Source organism: Impatiens glandulifera, unplaced genomic scaffold (assembly GCF_907164915.1).
Source record: "Impatiens glandulifera unplaced genomic scaffold, dImpGla2.1, whole genome shotgun sequence".
NCBI lineage: Eukaryota > Viridiplantae > Streptophyta > Magnoliopsida > Ericales > Balsaminaceae > Impatiens > Impatiens glandulifera.
Window position 1 is genome coordinate 5,336 of NW_025919096.1, and position 20,940 is coordinate 26,275.

Genomic DNA, 20,940 nt, shown 5'->3' on the forward strand with positions numbered 1-20,940 from the left:
TGCAGATATGGTTTTACCCGGATCTATAAAAAGAAGACAAAAATCGACAAGCGATTTTTAACAGAAAAATCGCCGATGTACAACAACAAATCGTTACACACTTCAAGGGATCCAATGTTGCATTAACATCATCCCAAAGACAAAAAATAACCTTCGACGTCACCCCCATCAAATGCCATTTTTGCGAGAAGATTGTAGTGGAGAAAATTCATGCTAGGATTTGAAAAATTGATGAGAGAGAAAGTAAATATGAGAGTGCAGTAGAAAATTTTCTATTTATTTAAATTATTATTTAGTGAACTTAACTTCACTTTTAATAAAATTTTTAATAAAAGTGAAGCAAACGCAAACGCAAATGAATGATTGATTAATGTAAATACCTAGTAAAATTTGTTTCATTAAGTAGCGTTTACTTCACTTCTATCAGCGCTGCAAATATTTAGTGAAACAAGTCTCACCAGGTAGCGCTTGTTTCACTCTTTTGAGCGCTGTAAATACATAGTGAAACAAGCTTCACCAGGTAGTGTTTGTTTCACTCTTTTGAGCGCTCTAAATACCCAGTGAAACAAGCCTCACCAGGTAGCGCTTGTTTCATTTTTTTTATATTTTTTTTGTAGACTTATTTGAAAGCATAAATTCTTTTACATGAACGTATAAATGTTTTTACATAAATGTGTTCGTGATTTACATGAACATTTATATATTAAATAAAATATAAAATAATTTAAATATTTTTTTAAATACCTTATAAATAAATTTTAAAATATTTTGCTTTATAAATGCATTTAAATATATTATAGAAATTTTTGAACTTGTTATATATAAATATTTAATATATAATTATATAAAATATAAAATAATTAAAATAAATTCATTTAAATATCTTAGAAATAAATTTTAAAATATTTTGTTTTACAAATTTATATAAATATCTTACATATTTTTTTTTTAATATGCTTATATATATAATATAATTATATAAATTATAAAATAATTCATACAAATTAATTTAAATATATCACAAATAATTTATATATTATATAGTCAGTAAAATAATTAATATATTTTATTTTATATTGTTTTGTAGGTTTTAATTTTTTTTATATGAATGAGTAAGTGGATTTACATCTAAATTAAAGACATTATATATTTCACTCAATAGTGCTTCTTGATATGAAATACTTCTTTCTTTCATTTGTGATGAAGTGTTTTTCAAACTTGATTTGACATGAATATGGACCCATAATTATATCAGTGTTCGGTCTCTTTTCATTTCAACACAAAATTTAATTTAATAATAAAATAATAATGCTGCGTTGGTCCAAAACAGGGAATAAGAATTGCAGAAGATCTGACTTACCGTTGCTTTTATGGGATAATTAGACAATAACACAAAACAGGGAATAAAGAATTCAATAGCAGAAGATCTGACTTACCGTTGCTTTTATGGGATAATTAGACAATAACACCACAAGCCTAATTATGGATGCTCTGACTCTCAGATAGAGAAAGTTTAAGAGGGTCGCAAATGTATTAAGATCAAACTCTCCAAAATGCACATAATGACAAAGTTGTGAATTATTCGGTTTGCCCATTCTTATTTCCACAAATGCTCATAGTTATAAGAGTGTTTTTCAACCTAAAATTGATATTATAATTAAAGTCGAATTTTAATTCTTAAGTTTGGTACGCAATTTAATATTAACATTTAAGCTTGAAATTAGAATTATAATGAAATTTAATCTAGTATAATTTTGTAGTTCTCAATTTCAATTTTTTTAGTTCGAAAATGTAATTCTAATTTTTTTAATGTTTTTTTAAAAAAAATAAATTTTATTTTATCATTTAAAATATGATTAAAGTTTTCAATATATATATTTTATTTTTTTTTTAATTTAAAATATTAAAATATAAAACTGATGATTTTTTTTTTTTAATTTAATAAGTTAACATTTTAAATTTATATATATATATATATATATATATATATATATATTTATTAATTTAAGAAGTTATCCAATTGAACTAATATTTTGTTTTTAAATTTAGAAAGTTAAAATATCGAACCGATATATATATTTTTTAAATTTATGATGCTGACATGTTAAACCGATATTTTATAATAAAATTAAAATTTATAAATTTTTTTAACACTTGAACTATCCTAAATGGTTATGTCAAATCGACATTTTAATAAAATAGATAATATATATTAAATTTTTATTATATTTTTTTTCAAGCAGAATTGAATTACATTCTTATAGTTTTATCAAACTTAGAAATGAATTGTAATTCAATTCTTATAAATTTAATTTCAATTTCATTCCTCACATACCCTAAGTGAATTATAAAGTTTAATACTATTTCAAAACCCGACTTTTACAACAAAAACTTCTTCAATTAGGCTAGTTATTTCTCAATTTTATTGCACATTAATGGATAATGAGGAAGAAACTCAAGGAAGAATACTCCAAACAAATTGATGATGAGCATATTAAACACAAAAATGATGTTTGAGAGTAATAAATGTTATGATTTGTGTTTTTGTTGTAGCATCATGGATTTGGTGTTTTGAGGTTGTAATTTTTTTTTTTAAATGATCTATTTCTATGCTGATTATTTACACCTTAAACATTTTCGGTTTATGCTAGTTTTTTTTTTTACCATCTAATTTTTTTTTTTGAAAAAGATTCAAAATCTAACCTATCTTTCTTGCCTATAAACTAGAGTGGTTAAAGTGTAAGAGAGTTATCTAATAGACTAATAATTTCAAGTTTGATTTACACAAAATCGTTTTAATCAAATAAAACCACCCCAAAAAAATCTTTTATCAAATAAAATAAAACCCGAAAAATCCCAAAGATCAAACAATCTCAAAGGGGAAACAATTTTAAGTATTGACCTAATGGAAGAAGAGTAGTAGCTGTAAATAGACAAGACTGATTTTCATTTTTGTTTTGAATTTAGATTCATAAAATTCAATTGTTCTCATAAAGGTACAAGAAGTGATGAACACTATAAGGTGCTCAATAGTGGGACTGAGTAGAGTGATAACTGCTATAAATAAATTCTTAACAATAGACAGATTTCCGGATAACATACATACACTCTACTATTACTGTTACTACCAAGTCGATGAAACCTTGTTTCTGTTTGTTCTATACAACCCGAGACCCAACTATTAACGAACGCACAAACTCTCTGAAAACCAAAACAAGGAAACCACAAACACCCAACAGCATCTGCAACATGCTGCCAAAATTCTTCCAAAACGAATTCAGAATTCGAACTCTCCATTTGCCTGCACAGTAAAAAGAAAAAAAAGGAGAAACATAAATGAAGGAGCTGATACTACTATCATGTATATGAATCATCATCATTTACCCTGTTGAAGAGAACATCCTTGTTATTCAAGTGCATGATGCCATCCTTGAGAGTGCATTTCCACCTGCTCTTTGTTCGTGTAACCTAACCAATAGCAATTGAATTGTATCAAACAAGTTCCTAAAAAAAAATAACTCATCGAAATTGATATATTCTTGTTTTATAAAATCAGGGTTTAGTGGGAATCGAGCATTTGTCTCATAGGCAAGACTCTTCCACTTGAGCTACCCATGTATGTGGCTTACAAAGAAAATTGATTTTAAAGAAATTTATCGACGATTTTTTATTAGAATCCAGACCTGGATCCAGACTCAAAAAGTGTTTCTAAATGGGTCCAGAAGAGTGAAAACCCTAAACGTCTCATAGATTACCTTTTCAAACTGAGCCAAAACTAAGTGTTGTGTATTAACATCTTCTCCTTGATCAACGTCATCCAAATCATCATCATCGTCATTCTCATTCAAGGGTTCATCATCATCGTCAACATCTTCAACATCATTTTGAGTGATTACAGCAGGAGTAGGCGCTTGATCTGAAGAGGAAAGATAAATATTAGAACTAGAAACTAAGACAAACTCACAAAGATCCAGTTTCCTACCCTAAATATGCGCAATGGTTTTGTTGGCATTTTCTATGAATCTGCTTGTCTAACCCAGAAGCCATTACTTGTCAGTTGTATTAGGTTTTCTAAACTTTTTACAAGTTAACCTCACTTGAAAAAAAAAGAAAAGAAAATGAAACTTACTTCTCATTTTCTGGCATAGATGATATTATGTAGAGCTCAAGAGTAGTTAATGATAACTTTCATGTGATCTAATGATCATAAATGATATGGTGGAAAAAATAGTTGGAAGGAAATTAGAGATAAATGGTTGTTTAGTAGTAGGTGACCAGATTGTCAATGGAAAATGTGTTGATTTGAATGACAAGGACAACATTTCAGCACATAGAGAAAAGAATAAAACAAGAAAACTGATAAAGAAGAAAACAGATAAGATTTTTACTTATTTTTTTTTGTATCTTGGATCCGGTACAGATAGATACCTTTGGAAACTAGCTAGAAGATTCAAAAAGTTATTGGTCGCATTTTACATATGGATCCAGATACAAAAACAAAACTATAAATGTTTCCAAATGAGTTCCCTTCACCACATGCTACAAAAAAAGACACAGAAAAATCACCTAAAATCAAACCCAATCAAAATGGCAATAAATAACACTTTCATCACCACAAACTTCTACACCAAACAATGCCTGAATCTAGTGCATAAGTTAAGTGGTCAGATGCTTACCATGGGGAGCTGGTGTATTGACTATGTTGTAGTCCTCACTGACAGTTCCTTGATAGTTGTATATCTTCAAGTAGAAAGAACATGGTTGTTTACTTGAAGTGAACCATCAAACAATTCTTGAAATGATGAAATATCACTTACATTGGGTGTAGAGAGCATATCATCATAGGGATCAGGAATTGGCCCATCTAGTTGAGGAATCTTTGGAAACAACTTTACCCCTTTGGTCAATATCTCAAGGTTTCCAATGTGATATTGAGTTGATTTATCTTTACATGCCTAAAAGCAGCCATTGAGAACTATCAAAATCTAGTTGTCAATATAACTTGAAACTTCATTTGTGACTTGAGGAACTTTTTGTTGCGTCTCTTTTCCATAATTTTGTTTCAACCATCCTTTCTCGATTAAACTTGCCAAGTTGGATTGTTTACATAAGTTTAACATACATGAGGACAAGGAAATAATAGTGACTTGGTTCTATTGATATAGCTTTGAGACAATATTGGTGCAAATTTTTACATTTTGAACAGATGGATTCATAATATAAAAAAGGCCGCCATAAATTAGAGTTCATGTTTGAAATCCATGGAGAATTAATATAATATACATGGGACTGCATAGAAAAAGAAAGACAAAATGGAATCAACTTAGTAATCACTATTCAAAATCTTAGTGAACAATTGATTTGGCATCTCATGTTTTCTTTTCATATTAAAATATATCAATGATTTGATTAATCTTGAATAATCAGGATCCTATCTTCTTCTTCTTCAGCAGAAAGCTCTAAGCTAAATAATTGTCTCACTTGATCATATATTAGTCACCAAATGATTAAAAATTGACTATTACTAGACAAAGAGACCAAGTGTCTGTTTGATTTCTACCAAGAAAAGTCAGTGGCTGATACTCAATTCTAATCCCAATTTGACCAGAAAATTGAATACAGTTAAATCTTCTGAACTATTGCATACTTTAGCATCCCTTAACAATTGATTTGAAAATAAAGTCAGCTTGAAAGCAATAAGATCTTTCGATCATATATCCATATGACATAGCTTAGTAATGCACAGTAGATAAATTATTTGGAAAAGAACAAAGAAAGAAAATGGTAAGCAGACACAATGACAATCAAAATGAACAAATTAGAACATTCTTTATGTGTATTTATTTAAAATATGAAATAGAACAATACTAATATAAACTAGCTAGCACACTAGGCATAATAACATCCCAATGTAATCATAGTATATGACTAATTAGAATCCTGGCATGAACCAGTAATTTATCTTAATCCTGAATTTTACTACAGAATAATTTTCTAATATAATACGATTAAGTAGTACACTTCAGTTTAATTCACTAACAGCATATGGCATAAGACCTTTTTCTAAGAAGCTAGTGGTAGTTATTTACTCATTTGACATCAAATAACATGAAAGCAAAAAAAAGTGAGATACTACAACAAAAATGAATAAACCTTAGGATCATCTAAGATAGAATCTCCAGCTCCATCTTGTTGTGGTATGTATCCACCACCACGATACTTAGAAGCTAAATCATCCCGTTTACGCTTTCCAGCATTCGCAGCGAGGAAATCCTGGAATTTTCAACATTAGTTTGGACAAGAGTGTTATTTATAAGTTATCGTGGCATCTTCATGAAAGCTAATTGAAATTATCTCTTGGGAAAGTAGCAGGTTCAAGAGATCAAATTTGAAGGGAAATTCAAGGACCCAAAAATATGAAATTCGCAATCGACAACAAGATAATATTTTAAGAAATCATGATCTATCGGTTTTTCTTGAGTGTGTTCTTTTAGTGTTTGAAGCTTCCATCCTTTGTAGCTTTCTTAACTGTCCTCTTCTCATTTTTCTTTTATACAACATTTGGATGCTTGTTTTACTATTGAACTCACAATCTTCCCCACACTTCAATTTATGCAAGTTTAAATTTTCCAAAAAGAGAACATATATTTTTTGGTACACACTTATACCAGCAAGATGGAGAATCAATGTTGAAAACAAAAGCGAATGTAGTTGTTATCATTAATCCTTATTCTCCTTCCTGCAAAGATGACTGGCACCCTAAAATACCAACTGTGATGACATACATAAGCAACTTTAGAATAAATCTTATTTCTCTTAGCTTTTCTTCCCAACCAAACACAAACTAATGTTTTCTTTTCCGTTTTTTTTCAGCTAATAGTTTTTCATGTCTTATTGATGGAATACAGATTATTTTTAGCAAGAATATAGGAAATTGATGTTCTTAGTTTGACAAGACTGGTAACTTCAGACTTTAAATGAATTGAACACCAAGACTTTGGGAGTTAATATGCAAAGAAAGCATGCAACTCACGCCTGATTCAGCACCATGAGAAAATGACAAATAACAGGCTTCGATATTTGGCTTAAATGACATAGAGTTGTTCTAATAACTCCCTTATTCCCTTTTCGAACCTTCAATGCAATTTCCTCATTTCATTATGGTGGATGACTCAGTCCTATCTAATCGCTTGTTAAGCATGTATGCTAGAGTATGTTTTTTGTTTGTCACATATGTTCTCAAGTACCATTTGTTCACATAAAACTGCACTTCTACAAGCATTCTTTGCAATCCCATGACTCAATTAAATTATCAATTTGTTGGTTGGTCACTTAATGTGTGGTTTTAACTTATGCAACAAATCAAACAATTATCTATGTATGGCAAATAGTAAAGGACAAAAGAGCTCCTAAACTTTGACGAAAGGTGTGTAAATAAGCCCCTAATCTTGAAAATGTACAAATTAACCTAAATATTATACAGATGGTACATATAACAATATACTAAATAGTCATCTTCACCAAATAATCTCCATTTAAAGATTTTTATTAAATAGTGCCACGTCAACCCAAAATGCACACATAATAAAAGAGATGGCTAATACAAATCCCAAATATACTTACATTATAACCGCTTTTGTATATTCGAGGATTTATTCTAGTCATCTCAACATCTATATGTGTTTTGAAGATCAAATGGTGTTCAACAAAAATTATAAAACAAAGACTGTTACAAGAAGAAAGTTGATAACCGATGGGCATATTTGTACCATTTAAAAAAAATGGATTACAGTGTACCTTTTCAGGGCTTGTTTTCACATATAGTCAAACTTTAAGGACTCTTTTGTCCTTTCTTCCTATTGGTTAACGTACTCTTTAGCCATATGCACATTATGCCATTAACCATGGACAAAATAGATGTTTTAAGTATGAAACAGCTAAAAAGGTTTCCGGAAAAAAAGAAAAAGAAAAGGAAAATAAGACAGCTAAAAAGAATGATCAGATTTTTTAATTTAGTTTTAGACCAAGGAAGGGTTGCAGTTGCACAACCTCCCACTGCCATCACCCCTATTTCAATCTGTATTCTTAGTGAAATCATCTCGGTCTCTATGTTTAATGGCCCTAAGAAGCCCTTTCTTAAGAACTCAGAAGTTAAAGTCGCATGGATATTGAATCTTTGAATATAAATGTAGACTATTGTTAAAAGGTAAAAGTATTGATATTACCTTTTCAGTATTAAAATGGTAACGGACTTTATAAATTATATTGTTAATTGCATTTATATTTTATTTGTACCTTGTATAACTTTTACATATCATTTATTGTAATTACATGCATGAAAATATATTTATGTATAAAAGTAGGGGGAATAAATTCAACTGCCTTGCCGAGGCGGTCACTGAAAGCCCCACCACCGACTCTCGCCATTTAGAACACCGTGTGGGTCATAATAGAGATAATATTATCTTTACATATAAAAAGGCCTTGTTCGGTTTGAGTTATATGTGTTTAACCCTCTATCCAATCATCCATCCCATCATTCAAATCATCAACCAAAATAACAATTACCGTCTATTTCTTAAATATATATATAATTATATATCTTTCTTCATTATATATTTATACCACAACTGTTTTTTTTACAAAATAACCATTTTTCAATAACCTACCCGAACAAGGTATTTGAAAATAACCCATTCTTTTATCCAAAACCCAAGTTCGAATGGGGCCTAAGAATACAAAAGAATAGGAAAACTATCATCCAAATATTAGATTAACATAATCCAAACTAAGAAAAAAAGATAGAAATCAAGGAAGAGGGGGTTGTTTCACCAAAACGACCATATAAGTAATGGAAAATAACAAGAGTATAGATAAAGAAATTCTTAGCATTTGAATATAGTTGAAAAGAATGCCACTAAAGTAGCTTCCACATTATTATGCAACTAAGAGGAGATATATCTGACCTGGGTCATGGGCCTATTGGACAAGCCCCTCTCCAAATCTTCCCGTCCTTCTGCATATGCTGTAACAATTAACTTGATCAGTCATTTCCATAAGTAATAGTAAATCAATGTTTACACTGGATAAAGCTGATATGTACCAATGTTTACGTCGACACCTAAAGGGGACCTTTGGTTCATCCAGGGAGAAGGATGTTGCTGCAAAACAATAACACATGTTAACATCAACTGATAACCAGATGAGATAAAAGTCAGGTACAAATGAAGATTCCATATCATAATACAGTAAAGAGAGAAATGAGAAGAGGGTGAAAGAGAAAGAATACGAACATGCCCAAAACTATGTACCAACAAACAGTAGAACATTTACCATGAATAGGCTAGGCCTCCCAGGTTTCATCTCAGATACACCACCATTTTCATTAACAGAATGATAGTCACTAGGGGATATGGGAGTACCACCACCAGGAATGCTGAACAATGAGCTGTCAGCTGTTCCAGGTAGAGGCGTTTGGACAATTCCAGGTAATGGTGTTTGAGCAGTTCCTGGCAAAGGCGTTTGCATTGGTGTCTGCAATGATGTTATAGAATATTGGAGAGTTTAAAGTCATCTTCTAGAAATACAATCACAAAAGAAAATTAGGGTTAAACTCACTGGTGGAAAAAGTAAATCAGTTGTGGGTGTTTCATATTCATCATTCCCCTCATATGGAACATTAAGATCATGAACTGGTGTGATTGCAGGTCCAGGTGCTGATTTCTGCACAGCAGACCTATCTATAGGACCCAGTATTGCTCCAACTTGCATCATTTTCATTTCCCAAATCTATTATCCACATAGTTAAGACAGAAATATGAGAGATACATCAATAGTAAAACCCTAAAACCGATCAGATCAAAATCTTAAATTTAAGCTAAAACAAGCATCAAATCCAATGAAAAATAGTAAAACGATGAAAAGAGATTGAAACACTAACTCCTTGAAGTTCGTTGAGGACACTATCACCAGGACCTCCGTTGCTAATGAACTCTTCTCGAACCTTGCTGATCACATCCTCAATCACCTGGATGTAGACAGTGCTCGTCGAAGAAGTCGCCATGTAGATCTCTCCCTACCCTCAGTTCGAATCAAACCCGGGATTTAATATTGAAGAAGATCGGATTCGATTGGTTATAGAATGAAAAGGGTAAATCGAAAAAGTTTAAATTTGAGAAGTAAGAGGAGCTCTAGATGGGTTGGGAAGAGAAGGAATCAAATAGGCGAATGGTAGAGAGAGATGAATAATGAAGATGAAAGAGGAGAGAGAGAGATAGGGGCGGAACAGAAAAGAAGAATAAAGAGGGGAATATAAATAGGTTTGCATCCGTTAATATTTGCTGGACACGTGTCGATTCTTACAGATCCGATCATCTGCACGCATATCCATCATTGTATAATGGGATTATATAATATCATAATATGTTTTAGTCTAAATTTTTTAAAATTAATTAAATTTAAAAAATTAGAAAATTAATTGAAATATCACATCTTTTAGAAATATTTCTTTTGTCTGTTATGAAAATTTAGATTTATAAGGTTCCTTAAATGAAATAAAGTTTAATTGTGTACATCCCAATTGGAATATATAATTTTATTTTAAAAAATGTTAAAGTTTGTATTAATAAAGTTGAGTATTACAAATAATGTTTATACAACATTTTGACCTTATTTATTTTTACTAATTGGTTTTTATTTTTTACTTTAATGATGTTTAATATAGGTATGGATATTAGCAGTCGACAAATAATCGAGATGATAGGAATTAGCGGTAGTGATATTGTTGTAAATTTGTGGATTGATTAGACTACTTTTGATAAATAGGAAGTTTTGAGACATTATTTTGAGTTGGAACTTAATACAATTCTAGTCATTATTTGAAGAATCTAACATACTCTTAAACTCTATTGCTTGAAAACATATTAGTTTTAAAAAAAAAATCTTTCACCAATTAATAATAGATTAATTAACTCATTAAGTTAGTTTATGTGAAATAATTTTTTAAGATATAAAATGTTTTGATTGAATCCCATTAGAAACTCATAAAAGAGTTTTGCCTAAGTTATCAAAATATTTAAGATCATATTCCACTAAGAACTCTTAAGTTAGAAGAATAAAACTATTTTATTTAATAGCAAACATATTTTAAACAAATCCCTAAACCAACTGTTGATTCTAAATTCAAAACAAAATATAAGGATAAAATTTGAATTGATCATTAGGGTCGTTAGGGTAGTTTTGAGCTAATTAAGCTTGGGAATTTGGATTAGGTGGGTTTTGATAAATTAAGATTGGAATGTCTAATATTGAGTAGCTTAAAAATATAGAAGGTCTACATTGGGTCGCCTTAAAAAAAAATGGAAGGACTAAATTGGACTTGCTGAAAATGAAATGGCTCATCTAGTGTGAGTTTATTTGAAAATAAATTTTAGGGAATAAAGAATTCGACTTCATTAAAAGGGGACAAAAGAACAACATTATAATGAAAATCATAATTGATATTTTATCAACTTGTTTTTGTCGAGGTAAAACTTTATTTTGTATATTATTAAATTGTTAATTAATTAATTAATTTTAATAGTTGATAAGTTATTTTTTTTATTTAAAGTTAATAATAAAATTTTGTATTAAGGGAGATATGTAATTATTTCAATAATAAAACACTTTCAATTTTGTTATTTTTCTAAAATTTAACAGCAACCAACCATATTTCCTTCTATTTCCTTCTTAATGTTCCATACATAGATAATTAAAGTACTAAATTTACTATTAAATAAATCTCTCATGTGCCAACTTAACCAGCCTAAGTTGACTCTTAGTAAATGGATGGTGATGGCATCACGTGGTGATGCTTTGAATTACTTTTAGGAGGGTCTCTAACATTAACCCACGATTTCCTCTCATCTAGCGGTGATGGATGGTGCGGAGCTGGACTAGGCTTATGTATGGGCGTCGATGGATGGTGCGGAGCTTGTGCAGGCTTCTGTACAGGGAGACGGTTTACCAAATGATATGACGACGATGCGGGTGGCGGTGGATGTGGCGTCTTAGGCGATTTATGGGAAGGTGGTTTCACATCAACTGGTGGTGATGGCGTAGGCTTATCTGTTGGTGGCGGTGGAGGCGATGAATGTGTGTGTCTTAGGCGATTTAGGGAAGGTGGTTTCACATCAACTGGTGGTGATTGCATAGTCTTATCTGTGGGTGGCGGTGAAGGCGATGGCTGTGATTTCTTAGGCAATTTATGGGAAGGTGGTTTCACACCAACTGGTGGTGATGGCATATGCTTCTCTGTGGGTGGCGGAGGAGGCGATAGATGTGGTGTCTTAGGAGATTTATGGGGAGGTGGTTTCACATCAACTGTTGTTTCCCTTCTTTCTGGCGGTGATGGCATATGTTTCTCAGTGGGTGGTGGTGGAGGCGATGGATGTGATGTCTTAGGCGATTTATGCGAATGTGATTTCACATCAACCGATGGTTTTCCCTCAACTGGCGGTGATGAATGGTGCGGAGCTGGCATAGACTTTTGTACGGGCCTACCGCCGACATTGGTGGAGAGAAAATTATCACCAACGATAGGACAACCAACGATAGGACAAGTAAATAATTATAAACCGACTTCATGGTATACTACTATCAATTTAGTACATTGTATTTGAGAACACTCTCTTATATAAGAAAAATAGAGATCTTATTTTACAACCATACAAGACTTATATGTAAAATTTATTTGTTTAAATTATGAAAATCCATAGTTGATGACATAAAATTTCTAAAAAGTATATAAAGAAGTTTGACAAATCACCTAATAATAAGTCCAAATAAGTGAAGTTATCATTAACCCGTAAATCAGGCTCTATTTATATATATATATATATATATATATATATTTTTAATACTTTTTAAATGAAATGAAAGATTAAGAAAGCAAAAATTTAATTTTTTTTTTGAGGAAAGTGAATTGTTAAGAAAAAAGAAAGGTGGGAAAGAAAGATAAAAATACTATTTTTTAATTAAGCTATAGGTCCATTAGTGTCTCAACCCAGTACTTGGATTTTGTTGGAAGTTCTTCTTATTTTGTATTTAAAATTAAGTAATTATGAGTTAATATTTTTTTTTTAAATTTTATTAATTTATACGCTTATATATTGAGAAGTGTTAATTTATATTTGTAAATTAATCGAAATATATATTTAAAATAATAAAATTTTTAAATTATAAATAATTTTGATTTTAGTATTTTACATTAAAAAGATTTAATTTTATTTATAAAATAAATAAATATAATATTTTTATAGCACCATTACTTGTAATTATTTTTTAATATATATTTTAAAATTGTTAATGTATATACTTAATTATATATATAATAATAATATATAATATTAAATTAATAGAGGTTAGACTTAAGTCCAATATTTTTTTTTATTATTTGTTAAATCTATATGTATTTTTGTAAATATAATAGTAATATTATAGTTATTTTTTACATAAATATTGTATATTTTGTATAAGGTTTAATCCTTTCATAATTATATGAAAAACTTGATTTTGATTTGTTAAATTGGATAAACAAAAAGCTTTAACAAGTTATTCTAAATTATATAATCGTGTAATTAAATATATTTAATATATTAACTTAATTAAAGTAGAAAATATCAATAAAACATGGTTTTCTTTTTTAAATGTGTTTTGATTATATGGATAAGTTTTAAATAATGTAGATTAGAAGAAAGTGAAAAAGTTTGATAGTATACTAGTTTTAACTAAACTGTTCATTCATGAAAGAAAATCTCTTTTTTATGTTTCAAATATTTATTGAAATTAATACCTCTTTCATTTTCTTATAATTATGTTTATAAAAAATGCACCATTTGTCATTTTCTAGAGGCAGGTATGATATTTGTGGTTATTCTACCTTTCACTTTTTTACAATTCTATTTGGACCAAATGCATTTTTGTCATTTCTAGATGCATGTCTGGTACTTGCAGTTATTCTAAAATGTCAAAGAGAGATTTGTCATTTTTGTCATTTCTAGATGTGTCTAGTACTTGCAGTTATATTAAAATGTCAAAGAAAGATTTGGCCTGTAGATTTTTCTCCAGTTTAATGTGTTATTACTGCATGGATCTTGATATAACAATAAAGATTTGGGCTATATTTGATGGTTCATGTCTAAAATTTTTGAAGGGCATAACTCAAGTTTTTATTGGGCATCCTTATCAATCGAGGGACTCAATTTGTATCTTATGGTAATAAACATGTTATATATATCAGGTTTAATCCGTTTTTGGGTTCTTTCCCGACATGTCTTTATAAAATGTTGTGTGACGACGATTATGATTTATTAAATCTTTGACAATAAAAACTAATAATGCATTGCAACTTTACATCGACACAAAGACAATGCCGTTAATTTGCTAGGTTTCTTTACATTACTTATTGTATATCCCATTATATGATTGACTTATTTTACTCATTGGAGAAAACTATAACAAATAATTATTTACCTGCTCTATTACTATGGATGTGTTTGATTTTGTTCATTTTATGTATATAGATAATCTAATATTGTAAACCTTTGTATAAAAGCTTTACAGAAAAGTTCGAGATTTAAGAATTTCAACCGATTTGCACTTTAGGAATTTTCTTTTAAAATAAAAAATTATTTTTAAAATTTTTTAATTATATTGACAGATTTTTAAAATTAATCAAAAATAATTAATTTTGGGATTTAGTAGAGAAGTGAGACATTATTCATAGAGCCTAACATACTCTTAATTTTTGTTGAGGGAAAACAAACTAGTTTTAAGAAAGTCCTTCACCAACTACTAATAGATTAGTTAACTCATTAAGTTAGTTAATGTGAAATAATTTTTTAAAGATATCAAAATATTTCGGATTAAATCCCATTCATAAAAAGTGTTTTCCTATGTTATCAAAATGTTTGAGATTAGATAACACTAAAAACTCTTAAGTTAAAAAAATAAAACTATTTTCTTTAATAACAAACATATTTTAAACAAATCCCTAAACCAACTGTTAATTCCAAATTCAAAACAAGATATAAGGATAAAATTTGAATTGATAATTAGGGTGGTTTTGAGCTAATTAAACTTGGGAAATTTGGATTAATTGGGTTTTGATAAATTGAGATTGGAATGTGTAATATTGAGTAGCTTAAAAAATGGAAGACTAAATTGGGCTTGTTGAAAATGAATTGGTTCATCTGTGTGAGTTTATATGAAAATAAATTTTAGGGACAAAATGACAACATTATAATGAAAATCATAATTTCATAAACTTGTTTTTGTCAAGGTAAAACTTATTTTGTATATTATTAAATTGTTAATTAATTAATTAATTAATAGTTGATAGTTATTTTTTTATTTAAAGTTAATAATAAAATTTTGTATTAAGGGAGAGATGCAATTATTTCAATAATAAAACTCTTTCAATTCAATTATTTTTTTAAAATTTAACATCAACCAACCATATTTCCTTCTTAATGTTCCATACATAGATAATTAAAGTACTAAATTTACTATTAAATAGATCTCTCATGTGCCAACTTAACCAGCCTAAGTTGATACTTAGTAAACGGATGGTGATGGCGGCATCACGTGGTGATGCTTTGGTTTACTTATAGGAGGGTCTCTAACATTAACCCACGATTTCCCCTCATCTAGCGGTGATGGATGGTGCGGAGCTGGACTAGGCTTATGTATGGGCGTCGATGGATGGTGCGGAGCTTGTGCAGGCTTCTGTATGGGCGACGGTTTCACCCAATGATTTGACGACGATGTGGGTGGCGGTGAATGTGCGTCTTAGGAGATTTATGGGAATGTGGTTTCACATCAACTGGTGGTGATGGAATAGGCTTATCTGTGGGTGGCGGTGGAGGCGATGAATGTGGTGTCTTAGGAGATTTATGGGAAGGTGGTTTCTCATCCACTGGTGGTGATGGCATAGTCTTATCTGTGGGTGGCGGTGGAGGCGATGGATGTGGTGTCTTAGGAGATTTATGGGAAGGTGGTTTCACATCAACTGGTGGTGATGGCATAAGCTTCTCTGTGGGTGGCGGAGGAGGCGATTGATGTGGTATCTTAGGCGATTTATAGGGAGGTGGTTTTGCATCAACTGGTGGTTTCCCTTCTTTTGGCGGTGATGGCATAGGTTTCTCAGTGGGTGGTGGTGGAGGCGATGGATGTGGTGTCTTAGGCGATTTATGGGAAGGTGGTTTCACATCAACTGGCGGTTTCCCCTCAACTGGCGGTGATGAATGGTGCGGAGCTGGCATAGGCTTTTGTACGGGCCTACCGATGACATCGGTGGAGAGAGTAATTACGACCAGTGACAGGATCAGTAAGGGATTATAAAAAGATTTCATGGTATATTACTATCAATTTAATACCTTGTACTTGAGAACACTCTTTATAGAGAAAAATAGAGATCCTATTTTAAAACCATACAAGACTTATATGTAAGAATTTAAGAATTTGTTTGAATTATAAAAATTCATGATTTAAGTGATAACATAAAGTTACTAAAAGTATATAAAATAAAGTTTCTATAAGTATATAAAGAAGTTTGACAAATCCTCCAAATAAATGAAGTTATCATCCACTGTAAATCAGGATCTATTTATATATATATTTTAATACTTTTTAAAAGAAAGTGAAAGATTAAGAAAGCAAATATTTAATACTTTTTTTTTTAAAGAAAGTGAAAGGTTGAGAAAAAAATGTAAAGGAAGATAAAAAAAAATGCTTTTTTTTTTAATTAAGCTATAGGTCTTGGTTCAACCTATCCTCTAGATTTTGTTGGAAGTTCTTATTATTTTATATTTAAAATTTAATAATTACGAGTTAATAATTTTATTTTGTTTTATTAATTTATACTTTGAAAATAGTTAATTTATATTTGTAAATTTATATTTTTAAATTAATCGAATATATATTTAAAATAATAAAATTTTATAATTATAAATAATTTCGATTTTAGTCTTTTACATTAAAAAGAGTAATTTATATTTATAAAATAAATATATTTATTTATTCAAATAAATAAATATATATTTGTATTGTACCATTACTTGTAATTATTTTTTAATTAATTTTATATTTTAATATATATTTTAAAATTGTTAATTTATATACTTAATTATATATAACAATAATATATAATTATAAAATTAATAGGGGTTAGACTTAAGTCCAATATTTTTTTTATTATTTGTTAAATCTATATGTATTTTTATAAATATATAATAGATTAATATTATAGTTATTTTTTTTTAATAAATATTGTATATTTTGTATAAGGTTCAATCCTTTCATAATTATATGAAAAATATTATATTTATCTATTAACTTGATTTTGATTTGTTAAATTGGAAAAAAAAGGTTTAACAAGTTATCCTAAATTATAATAATCGTTTAATTAATATATATTTAATATATTAACTTAATTAAAGTAGAAAATATCAATAAAATATAGTTTTCTTTTTTAGATGTGTTTTGATTATATGGATAAGTTTTAAGTAACGTTAGTTAAAAGAAAGTGAAAAAGTTTGATAGTATACTAGTTTTAACTAAACTGTTCATTCATGAATTTGTTTTTTAAACTTAGTTGAAATTCTATTTCTTTTTGGAATTTTTTTTTCTATGTTTAAAATATTTATTGAAATTAATACCTCCTTTCATTTTATTATAATTATGTTTAGAAAAAATACACATTTGTCATTTTCTAGAGGCATGTATAATATTTGCGGTTATTCTACCTTTCACTTTCTTATAATTCTATTCGGATCAAATGCATCATTTGTCATTTCTTGATGCATGTCTAGTAAATGCAATTATTCTAAAATGTCACAAGAGAGATTTCGTCGGTAGATTTTTCTCCAGTTTAATGTGTTATTATTGAATGCATCATGATATAACGATAAAGATCTGGGCTATATTTGATGGTTCATGTCTAAAAACTTTTGAAGGGCATAAATCAAGTGTTTATTGGGCATCCTTATAAATCGAGGGATTCAATTTGTATCTTATGGTAATTTGACATGTTATACCTACCAGGTTTAATCTGTCTTTTTTGGCTTCTTTCCAGACATGTCTTTATAAAATGTTGTGTGGCGACGATAATGATTTATTAAATCATTTGGCAATAAAAACTAATAATGCATTGCAACTTTACATCGACACAAAGTAAATGCTAATTTGCTAGGTTTTTTACATTACTTATTGTATATCCCAATGGACTTATTTTACTCATTGAAGAAAACTATAACAAATCATTATTTACCTACTCTAGTACTACTGGATATGTTTGTTTTTGTTCATTTTATGTATATAGATAATCTAATATTGTAAACACGAAAAAACCTTTTTGTTTAAAATCTTTGCAGAAAAGCTCGAGGTTTAAAAATTTCAATTTGTTTGCATTTTAGGAATTTTCTTTTAAAATAAATAATTATTTTTAAAGATTTTTAATTATCTTGAAAGTTTTTTTAAATTATTAAAAAATAATTAATTTTGGGGTTTAGTGGAGAAGTGAGACATTATTTTGAAAAGCCTAACATATCCTTAATTTTTGTTGATGGAAAACAAACTAGTTTTAAGAAAGTCCTTCACCGACTAATAATAGATTAATTAACTCATTAAGTTAGTTAATGTGAAATAATTTTTTAAAGATATCAAAATATTTCGGATTAAATCCCATTCATAAAAAGTGTTTTCCTATGTTATCAAAATGTTTGAGATTAGATAACACTAAAAACTCATAAGTTAAAAAATAAAACTATTTTCTTTTATAACAAACATATTTTAAACAAATCCCTAAACCAACTGTTAATTCCAAATTCAAAACAAGACATAAGGATAAAATTTGAATTGATAATTAGGGTGGTTTTGAGCTAATTAAACTTGGGAAATTTGGATTAATTGGGTTTTGATAAATTGAGATTGGAATGTCTAATATTGAGTAGCTTAAAAAAAATGGAAGGTCTACATTGGGTAGCCTTAAAGAAATGGAAGACTAAATTGGGCTTGTTGAAAATGAAATGGTTCATCTGGTGTGAGTTTATATGAAAATAAATTTTAGGGACAAAATGACAACATTTGAAAATCATAATTTCATAAACTTGTTTTTGTCAAGGTAAAACTTTATTTTGTATATTATTAAATTATTAATTATTTATTAATTATAATAGTTGATAGTTATTTTTTATTTAAAGTTAATAATAAAATTTTGTATTAAGGGAGAGATGTAATTATTTCAATAATAAAACTCTTTCAATTCAATTATTTTTTTTAAAATTTAACATCAACCAACCATATTTCCTTCTTAATGTTCCATACATAGATAATTAAAGTACTAAATTTACTATTAAATAGATCTCTCATGTGCCAACTTAACCAGCCTAAGTTGACACTTAGTAAACGGATGGTGATGGCGGCATCACGTGGTGATGCTTTGGATTACTTATAGGAGGGTCTCTAACATTAACCCACGATTTCCCCTCATCTAGCGGTGATGGATGGTGCGGAGCTGGACTAGGCTTATGTATGGGCGTCGATGGATGGTGCGGAGCTTGTGCAGGCTTCTGTACGGGCGACGGTTTCACCAAATGATTTGACGACGATGTGGATGGCGGTGAATGTGGCGTCTTAGGAGATTTATGGGAAGGTGGTTTCACATCAACTGGTGGTGATGGAATAGGCTTATCTGTGGGTGGCGGTGGAGGCGATGAATGTGGTGTCTTAGGAGATTTATGGGAAGGTGGTTTCTCATCCACTGGTGGTGATGGCATAGTCTTATCTGTGGGTGGCGGTGGAGGCGATGGATGTGGTGTCTTAGGAGATTTATGGGAAGGTGGTTTCACATCAACTGGTGGTGATGGCATAGGCTTCTCTGTGGGTGGCGGAGGAGGCGATTGATGTGGTATCTTAGGCGATTTATAGGGAGGTGGTTTTGCATCAACTGGTGGTTTTCCTTCTTTGGGGTGATGGCATAGGTTTCTCAGTGGGTGGTGGTGGAGGCGATGGATGTGTCTTAGGCGATTTATGGGAAGGTGGTTTCACATCAACTGGCGGTTTTCCCTCAACTGGCGGTAATGAATGGTGGGGAGCTGGCATAGGCTTTTGTACGGGCCTACTGCAGACATTGGTAGAGAGAGTAATTACCACCAGCGACAGGATTAGTAAGGGATTAAAAACAGACTTCATTGTATACTACTATCAATTTACTACCTTGTACTTGAGAACACTTTCTTATATAGAGAAAAATAGAGATCCTATTTTACAACCATACAAGACTTATATGTAAGATTTTAAGAATTTATTTGAATTATGAAAATCCATGTTTTAAGTGATGGCATAAAGTTTCTAAAAGTATATAAAGAAGAAGTTTGACAAATCACCTAGTAATAAGTCCAAATAAATGAAGTTATCACTTATCACCTACCCCGTTAATCAGGCTCTATTTATATATATTTTAATACTTTTTAAAAGAAAGTGAAAGATTGAGAAAGCAAAAATTTAATACTTTTTTTTTATAGAAATTTAAAGGTTGAGGAAAAATAAAGAGAAAGAAAGATAAAAAAATATTTTTCTTAAAATTAAGCTATAGGTCCGCTAGTGGCTCAACCTATCCCTTGGATTTGGTTGGAAGTTCTTATTATTTTATATTTAAAATTAAGTAATTATGAGTTAATATTTTTTTTAATTTTATTAATTTATAAAATTATACATTGAAAAGAGTTAATTTATATTTGTTTATTAATCGAGATATATATTTAAAATAATAAGATTTTATAAATTTTAAATAATTTCGATTTTAGTATTTTATATTAAAAATAGTTAATTTATATTTATAAAATAATAAATATATTTATTTATTCAAATAAATAAATATTATATTTTTATAGTACCATTACT

At 29.5% G+C, this 20,940-nt stretch overlaps 4 protein-coding genes across 4 annotated transcripts; all 4 read right to left on the reverse strand.

Moving 5' to 3' along the window:
• Positions 1–3,043: 3,043 nt before the first annotated feature.
• LOC124917427 (transcription initiation factor IIA large subunit-like) lies at positions 3,044–10,270 on the reverse strand. Its single transcript, XM_047457875.1, has 11 exons — positions 9,941–10,270; positions 9,619–9,789; positions 9,334–9,534; positions 9,104–9,161; positions 8,967–9,025; positions 6,154–6,273; positions 4,818–4,955; positions 4,677–4,740; positions 3,756–3,916; positions 3,385–3,468; positions 3,044–3,301 (listed from the first exon to the last, which is right to left on the reverse strand). The coding sequence occupies exons 1-11, from the start codon at positions 10,061–10,063 to the stop codon at positions 3,278–3,280; spliced, it is 1,203 nt and encodes a 400-aa protein (XP_047313831.1). The 5' UTR covers positions 10,064–10,270; the 3' UTR covers positions 3,044–3,277.
• Positions 10,271–11,815: 1,545 nt separating this feature from the next.
• Positions 11,816–12,520, reverse strand: LOC124917420 (extensin-like). Its single transcript, XM_047457868.1, has one exon. The coding sequence runs from the start codon at positions 12,518–12,520 to the stop codon at positions 11,816–11,818; it is 705 nt and encodes a 234-aa protein (XP_047313824.1).
• Positions 12,521–15,782: 3,262 nt separating this feature from the next.
• LOC124917423 (early nodulin-75-like) lies at positions 15,783–16,391 on the reverse strand. Its single transcript, XM_047457870.1, has one exon. The coding sequence runs from the start codon at positions 16,389–16,391 to the stop codon at positions 15,783–15,785; it is 609 nt and encodes a 202-aa protein (XP_047313826.1).
• Positions 16,392–19,436: 3,045 nt separating this feature from the next.
• Positions 19,437–19,907, reverse strand: LOC124917424 (proline-rich extensin-like protein EPR1). Its single transcript, XM_047457871.1, has one exon. The coding sequence runs from the start codon at positions 19,905–19,907 to the stop codon at positions 19,437–19,439; it is 471 nt and encodes a 156-aa protein (XP_047313827.1).
• Between the last annotated feature and the right edge of the window lie 1,033 nt (positions 19,908–20,940).